This window comes from Lactuca virosa, chromosome 2 (assembly GCF_052849685.1).
Source record: "Lactuca virosa cultivar CGN04683 chromosome 2, Lactuca_virosa_CGN04683_v6, whole genome shotgun sequence".
In the NCBI taxonomy this organism is placed as follows: domain Eukaryota; kingdom Viridiplantae; phylum Streptophyta; class Magnoliopsida; order Asterales; family Asteraceae; genus Lactuca; species Lactuca virosa.
In genome coordinates, this window is record NC_136427.1 from 231,796,985 (window position 1) to 231,806,178 (window position 9,194).

Below are 9,194 nucleotides of genomic sequence, written 5' to 3' on the forward strand. Positions count from 1 at the left end.
TGGACTAAAGAGGCACTTATCAATCAAGCTATAGAGTTTCCAAGTATTTATTGGTTGGAACCTGTTGCCTCTTTTGACTGTGATAATTCTAAGGACTCGCAGTTCGACATGCCAATCACATGAAAGGCATTCACGTTCCACTGCTTTGATTCGACTGCTGAGGTTCCTTTTCCTCATCCAAAGGTTGACCGAGAGCTTATTGATTTCTATCTGAAGTATGGACAACCTCAGTACTTGACATGGAGCGCACAGAAAATAATCACTGTCAAGGTACTGAAACCTACGTCTGTTGGGAGATTTGTAAATGTCAATTTCAAAATCACACGAGGTTCTGCAAACTCGGTGTCGATTATATCTCTAACAGATCTTCCGAATCTAAACCCTCATGATTGGATTTTATTATTCAATATTCTGCTTACAAATCCGAGGGAATATGAACAAATTTTGGAACACTTGAAGAGGATGTTGGCTTCTTACATCCATGAGGTTGCAGCTATGGATCAAGAAATAGCGAAAGTAATGAACAAGAAACCGACCATCAAGCCAACATCGAAACCAGGAGATGTGAATAAGATGAAGATGGGCCAAATAGATTCAAAACATCTCACTGTGATGTTTACAAAAGGCGAAGCTCACAAATTTTTGTTCGCTCTTGTTGATAAACATTTATTTTCAACTGACTGCTTGGAGCACATCATCAACATTATACATCCGTGCAAGCAGAACTCAGAAGCTGACAAGAAGAATTTTACTGACATGCTTCGGTGGTACATAACGTTCCGTCATCATTTGCTGGCTATCATTCCAAAGGTGTTCAAAACAATAAAGAAGACTTCTGCAGCTCAACCGAAGTGAGCTTTTGGTCCCATTGACGCAAAGGGGGAGATTGTTGAGTCTAATTGTGTTGCGTCTTGGGCTTTATGTTTTGTATCCGGATTGGGCCTGTCCATCCGTGTTTATCTGATAGGGTTATACTATAAATATGCATGCATGTATGCATTAGACGGTGTTGATTATTACGTTCATTGTTATGTAACCCTAAACACCTCTACAGTCGAAGTTCTTAATCGAGCTCTTCTGAGGTGTTGAAGTATTAATCATACGACATATTCAAAGCCATTCTTGTGTTCTTGATTACATTCTTAACTGTTCGCTTGCATAGAATCTAACAATCCTAAAAGAACTTTGTTCTAACAAATCCAAATGACAGAGTATCTTTGAGAACAAGAATGAGCCCAAAGAAGTTTTATGATATTGTTAAATCTATAAACAAAGAACAGAGAAAAGCTGTCAGAGAAATGGGATTGGGATCTTTGCTGAGAATTGCAACCAATGGAATTTCTGGGAAATTGGCACGTTTTGTTGTGAATTCATTCAATCCATCAGATATGAAAATCCATCTACCTAATGCAAAGATAGACATAACACCAGAACTTGTTCATGATTTTCTTGGAATTCCTCTAGGTGGAAAAGATATATATAACACTGATCAATGTGAAAGAAAAGAATTAATGGACTGGAAGCAACAATACAATTTCAAGGCTATGAGACCATCGAATGTTGAAGAGAAAATTAAAGAATCATCAGATTCAGGGATTATTTTCAGAACAAACTCTGTATTACTGTTTGTTAATACCATTTGTGAACAGAATAAGCCTGGAACTTGTAAGACAACAGTATTGCCACATTTGTTAGGCAAAACACCTATGAGAGGAATTGACTGGTGTGGTTTTATAACCAATTTCTTGAAAATGTCAAAGACGACATGGGATGAAACCGATAGAAGAAACTACTATTGTGGGCCACTTCTTGTATTATTGGTAAGGAAAATTCTTATAATTAACACTTTTATTTATATTATTATAAGAAAACTAATTAATCATAATTTTGTTTACATAAACAGCTAGCTTATTTGGAGTTTATGAGAAATGATAAGAATGAAAAAAGACAAATACATGCACTACATTTTTGGGATTATGAAATGATGGTGAAAAGGGAAAAAGCTGAGTTAAAGAGTGGTGACTTTGGAACTTTGGAATGGAATGATGATGTTATAGAGAATGATGAAGAATCCGACACCGATGAAAATGAAGATATGAAACTCGATGTAAGTTAATAATCTATATAATTAAAAAAAATTAAAGTTAAATTACAGATATATGTTATAAAATTGTAGTTAAAATGAAATTCATAAAGTGATTCACATTGTGAATATAAAGTATTTTATTACTTTCTCTATAATAAATTCACAAAGTGAATATGTAATTTATTAAAATGCATTAAAAATGTGATACCTCATCAATGCATTCATATTCTGAAACTGTAATTTATTATAGAAAAAAGTTAAAAAAAATCATTTTCTTTGACATTTTTTTATCTCATTTCGCAGGAATTGGTATTCAAAGCGAAAAAGGACTACAAAAAACTAGTGAATGATAAAATGAAGTTTGGAAAGTTAATTGAGTTTTCAACAACAAAATTCACAGAAAGCGATGAGTTGAAAGATATGAAGAAAGTCTTTGAACAAGAATTCATTTATAAAACTCAAAATGAAGATGATGCAAAAGGTGACAGGGATGAAGATGAAAAAAAAGCGAAGAGAATTTGAATGAACATGAAATAAAGAATCAAACAATCATGGTAACACCAGGAAATTTGTACAATGATCTAATAGTGCATGAGATTGCTGATTCTATTCAATGTATTTTAAATTTTGATAATTATGATGATATTGAAAATGTAAAAAGTTTTAAGAGAACAAAAAATAGATGATAAAAAAAAGAAAAAAAAAATACTAGAAAATCATCAATGCCTAGTTTTTCACTTGGACTTGGTCTTGGTCTAACACTAGAGTTTCAGGAAGGAGATGAAAGCAGTGAAGATGAACACATGAAGAAAGAAATAAAAGATGAAAAACTTGATGAAGGAGAAAGTTATGATTCAAAAGAAACAGAATGTGACAATAATATCTTGGGAATTGAAGATGATGAAGACAAAAAAAGAGAAGTAGGAAAAAGATTAAAAAAACATCACTGAAGCTATCTTCTCCTTATAATAAAAAACAGGTCTGTGCATCAAAATTTGTAGATCCAGATGAAGTAAAAGTATCAGATAGAATTTTTTCCAGAATTGGTAATAGCAGGTAATAATTCATGTTATCTTTTATTTAAATACAATAGTATATAAAATACAAATACAAATTAATTTTCTATTAACTGCTTTTTTGTTTTATTTGATTACAAATTAAGTGAGAAGGTATTTCAGACTAAGAGAGGGTATGTGCTTGGAAGAGGAATGATTGAAACAATGCAGGCAGGATTATGGGTACATGCACATGTCATTGATGCTTGGACTGATATTTTGAACTATGAAGAAAAGCTTAAATCAAATTCTACACTGAATCGGTATTTCTTTGATACATCAATTGTGGTAAGTTAATTAAAAATATATATATCATGATAATGTTGATAATATAATAAATACAATTTTCAATAGTTCTGAATAAGTAATAAAATTCACACAGTAAATCCCATTATAATTCACAGTGTGAATAATTTTAAATTTAAAATTTAACTTATTGTGAATTTAACAATTTACTCTTTAAAGATTGATGTATATTTAAATTTTTTTGCAGAGACAGTTCATATTTGACAAAAATATCCCTTTCAATCAAAGATTTGATAAATTTGAGTCAAATATCAAAGATGCAATGAAAAAGGACAAATAACTTCTGACATTTGAAAAAGTTCACTTGGTAATAAGCTGTTCTTTTTGTTGAATATATTACATATTTTTAACAAAGTTTAACAATTTAAATTATTAAACAGGTGTTTTTACCAGTTCATCAAAAAAATCACTTTTACATCATCTGCATAAACTTAGAGGAACCAGCGGTTGATGTCATTGACAATAGGAATTCAGTTGCAAAGTTTTCTAGAGCTTATCGTGATGCACCTAATGAATTGGTAAGAATATTAAATTTACATTATAAATATAAGTATTAATAGACTGATAATCTAAATAAAATAATAACTATAGAAAATGACAATTTCTTTTTTGCAGAAAATACTTTTTAGTAGGTACTTGATGAGGGTCAATCACAAATCAGCTTTAACTTTGGAGGGTCTTGAACCAGAAAGGGTGAACATGAATTGGCGCACGAGGGATAATCATGTTGACTGTGGAGTTTTTTGCATGCTTCATATGGAGACATATATGGGAGATAAAACAGTAAATTGGACATGTGGATTGCTAAAAGAATCAAAACAACAACAAAGTGTGTTAAACGATTTACGCATTAAGTATTTGACAAAGACACTATTGAGTGACGCAAACACACACATGTCAAAAATCATTGCACAAACAGCTAAGTTTGCAAAAAAGACTAATGAAGAAATAAAAGATTTGCTCGACAAGGGATGGGAAAAAAGGGGATAAAGGATATAGTACTTCAAGGATTGGAAAAAGAAGTATAAAACTTAAAACTTAGTTTTCTATTCATTATTAGTATAAGTTTAGATGCACTTTAATTTCTTTAAGAACATATACATGCTTGTTATGTTACAATTTGATGTTAGTTTCTATATCAAATATAATGAACTTTACTAAATACTTAAAAGATGTTTATATTTTCATGTGAATGTCTACATGCATGTTATACAATTGCATGTTTTATTAAAAATATGATATTGGTGTGTAGGTGGGGGGAAGCGATTATATTTCTACTCTGAATAAAGAATTGAAAGTACATTGTCATTTCATACATTTACTTCATTTCTTTTGGTCTAAATGATTAAATGTTAATGTAATAACAATACAATATATGTAGAAAATTTACATTGTTTATATGTTAACCTTGTGAAAATTTTATATGTAAGATTAACTATGTGAATTACGGTACATATTATAACATGTATATTTTATATGTGAGGTTCACAATGTGAATTATGGTATATATAGATCATTAAAACAATTAATAGTTGAGATTCACAATGTGAATTAAATTACATTAAGACAATCTTTAACATGAAAATTTTATATATGAGATTATCAATGATAATTAATATACATAAATTAAATCATTAGCATGGAATTTTTATTAGAAAATATTCAAAAAACTAACAATAAAAAAACATCTTTAACCAAAAACAATAAATTTGAAAAAAATATATTCTATTATTAGAAATAAACTCTAAAACAATGAATATCAAAATTAACATCAATATTTCAACATTTCTATCCATTGAATGATCATTACAAAAATCAAATCTTATTTTAGTCGTCTTAAAAAGAAAAAATTAGAAACAATCAGCCTTCTGTACCCTCAAATTCTAAATCAGACTTCTCAAACCTCAAAATGCAACTCCTAGCATTGTGATTTGGTTTATGACATAAACTGCACAACCTAGTACCCTTTTTAGATTTCTCAATCACTTTCTCTCTAGTGCTCTTGATTCTTTTACCACTGGCCCATCCCTTGTTTCTGATCCCCTCTGGATTATGAATGTTGATAACATTAGGTACTGCAGCTCCAATAACTTTTTCAATGTGAACTGATCTACTCGAAGATGCCCTTGATGAGGTACATAAAGGAATACCACTATCAACCTCCTGAAGTTGCTTTATATATTTAGCCAACTCATCCTCATTATTTGCTATCTTGTTAATGGACAAACGAAGAATAGCATATGCATCTTGAATCAAACATTCATTTTTACTGCCTTTATGAGGATATGAGTACTTTTTTCTCAACAATCCATCAGCTATGATATCTTTTCCCCATCTCCTCAAAATGAAATTTGATGGAATTTCATCATACTCTTTCATATTTAATATGAAAAACATATGACGACATAACAATCCTTCCTGGACAAAAAGCATGCAGCTACAACTGATGCTAATGCTATCACCCCTTCTACTAAATACAACCTACAAAATTATCATTAATAAACAAATTAATATGTGAATAAGAAATTCTATCTCATACCATTCAATAAAAATTATACAAATTAACATCAATTCACATTATTAATCAACAGGACATTAGAAATCATAATACTATAATATAAATATGTACTTCAAATCAAATTCACAAAAAAAAACATATTCCATACTAATCTAATGAAAAGTACAAACCAATTTATAACTCTATAAAAATTCACACTATTAATTAGCAAAACATCCTACATTCACAGTGTGAATTTTGAAACTACATTTTATATTTAATAAACTGTATTAGGACAAAGAGGCATACCTTGTAACGAGTATTAGGACAATGAGAAGGAAGACTATTTCGATAAAAGTCATCAGATTCTTCATCCTCATTCACATTTTTATCAATCAAATTTTTTTTCTTCTTATCTCTCAAAACATAAACTTCACTTTCATCTTCAATAACTACAGATTCTTGAACACAATAAAACACGGATTTATATAACTCTTTCTGAATGTCCAAGAAAATATTATGTGTATAAATTTCCGATGCATGCTTTTCAATAGCCAAAGGAGTCCTTAGCTTGGGGGTAGTAGTTGTAGACTGATAATCTAATAAAGATTGATGATGCCTTTGCTTCTCCATTGCACTATCAAACGACATCATGAACTTCACCAAATTTGATTTATGATGCAAAAAATGTGAGAAAGCATTATTCAGACTCTTTGATCTTGAAGTAGTTCGCATCAAACCAGAAAGTTCAAGATCTCTCATAAAAGCTGGAATCCATAAATCCCTTATTTTAAAAACAAACCTTAACCAGTCATTTTCTTTTAGATGAAACTTATCTAACATTGTTGACCACAAACTTTCAAAATCTTGTGGAGAACATTGAAGATTCCATATAATATCAAAAAATGTCTTCTGGAAGTCCGGATGGTTATAAACATCGATAGGAATCTAAAAAAAAGAAACACATAAGAATCATTACATATGTTGAATATTTGATGTAATTCATATTAACATAACATTTGGTTCACATTATGAATTCACAGTGTGATTTATGATTTAGATTTGTTCCTTTCATCATATGAAAATTTACATTGTGAATTCACTATATGCTTTATGATCTATATGGTTATAAACATATATAGGAATCAAGAAACAAAAAATATACCTTTTCCTCAAGTTTTTGAGTGATATGCCACATGCATAGTCTATGCTTCGATTCAGGAAAAACAAAATTAACAACTTTCTTCATTGATGAATCCTGATCTGTTACAATCATCATGGGAGGCTTCACAAATGTTTTACGAAACACTTTAAGCAACCACACATATGCATCTGCTTTCTCACGAGCTAGTAAACCAGCAGCAAAAGTAACACAACGCTTGTGGTAGTCAACTCCAGTAAAAAGAACAAATACCATAGAATACCTGAATTTTTTTTGTAGGTATTATTAAAAAGAACAAATACCATAAAAAGAACAAATAAGGATTAGGAATTACTTGTTTGTTTGATAAGTAGCATCAAAAGATAGTACATCTCCAAATTCCTTATAGTTGGCTTTCGAAGTATCATCAGCCCAAAAAAGTCCAGTAAGATGATCATCAACATCTTTTTGAACCTCAAATGAAAAATTAGAGAAACACAATTTTCTGTTTGTCAATATATCCACAACCATTTGAGAATCTTTGACACCAATTTTACAATTCAAATCTCTATGAAAAATTTTAAAGCCAACTGCAGTCCCTCCCCTAGAATCAAAGCCACCCTTCATACTACTCACCAAGTTATAAGCTTTTGAAGCATCAATGTTACAAGTACCAACCTTATGTATAAAGGATTCATCAAGAAAATCCATTGTCCTATTAATCCTTAATAAGTGCAACCGATCTTGAGCAACAAGTTCATGGTTGTGATCTTCAACAAACACATAAATGTAGAACATTAAAGAACATCGGAGATTTTTGAACTTTGAAACAGCAGGGCATCCGTTCTTCTTAGAAGAAGTTCTCCTTCTCTTAACATCTGAAAATTTCACATTAACATTTTCATTCTTGAATGACTCCGTGAAACCAGATCTACTACATGTCGAATATCGAATACGAATTGTGCCATCATTGTATCTTTTTTGACTTGACATATTCACATCAAAACCACATTCTTGACCATAAGTCTTGTAAAAGTCAAGACCAATGTCCAATGAATCAAACAACAATCCTTTGAAAGGCTTCTTATGTATCAACTTATCATAAGGAACAAGCTTAAAACTTTCAGTATTGTAGAGCTCAAAATCAAAACTATAACGAGAATTACTGCTATTTGAATGATCTATATTCATACTTGAAGATGATTGATCATGAACTACAAAACCAAACAAAACATCTATTTCATTACATTATATATAAAATGTGAAATTTATATTAAGAAAAAAAACTTACGTGATTGTTCATTAATAATTGAATGCAAATCTGAACAAGAATTACTGTTATTTGAATGATCAATATTCATATTTGAAGATGACTAATCATGAACTGCAAAAAAAAAACACATATATTTTATTACATTATATAGAAAATGTGAAATTTATATTAAGAAAAAAAAACTTACGTGATTGTTCATTAATAGTTGAATGCAAATCTGAACAAGAATTCAAAGAACTCATAATGAATCGTCGGTGACCTGGAGTTTATATACAGATTAGAAATTTAGAATTGATAATTATACAAAAAAGGAAACAAATAAACAAGATAATCACAAAACTTTAAAATATATGCACAAGATAAGATAATATTCTCAAAATCACTAAAAGTTTGGAAAAAACTTAAATGTCAGAAGATGCACAAGTTATAATTGATTATCTAAATGTCGAATATGCATTACAGACGAATGATTACAAAAACGGTCGAATGAAAAACAGTAACATCAAACGCATATTCAACATACGACATAAAAATAGCAAATTAACAATAAAAACATAACAATTTGAAGATTAAACGGTAAAATCAACATATTTGACAATAGACGATTACAATAACAATAAAAATAAGTTGATAAACAATGCATCGGAATTGACCTAATAATCATAAACGAAAGATGAATAGATATTAAAAATACCTGATTATTAGCTGAAATCTGAAGAAACTATTAGTAAATTGGATGAAAAAGGTTGATTTCGAAGAACAGTCGAGATTTTGGATCGATCGATGAAGGACAGTGACAGAAGATGCTAACGGAGACAACATTAGATTAGACGCTG

General features: G+C 30.1%; 1 protein-coding gene across 1 annotated transcript; it reads right to left on the reverse strand.

Annotated features, from left to right (window-relative positions):
• Positions 1-5,307: 5,307 nt before the first annotated feature.
• LOC145158283 (protein FAR1-RELATED SEQUENCE 5-like) lies at positions 5,308-8,446 on the reverse strand. Its single transcript, XM_079077202.1, has 5 exons — positions 8,377-8,446; positions 7,441-8,299; positions 7,110-7,368; positions 6,254-6,892; positions 5,308-5,928 (listed from the first exon to the last, which is right to left on the reverse strand). The coding sequence occupies exons 1-5, from the start codon at positions 8,444-8,446 to the stop codon at positions 5,308-5,310; spliced, it is 2,448 nt and encodes an 815-aa protein (XP_078933328.1).
• Positions 8,447-9,194: the final 748 nt, after the last annotated feature.

Coding starts and splice junctions, on each gene's coding strand:
- LOC145158283 (XM_079077202.1), bottom strand. CDS start 8,446: ATGAATATTGATCATTCAAATAACAGTAATTCTTGTTCAGATTTGCAT. Junction 8,300..8,376: donor AATTATTAATGAACAATCAC/GTAAGTTTTTTT, acceptor TTGGTTTTGTAG/TTCATGATCAATCATCTTCA. Junction 7,369..7,440: donor GCTACTTATCAAACAAACAA/GTAATTCCTAAT, acceptor AAAAAAATTCAG/GTATTCTATGGTATTTGTTC.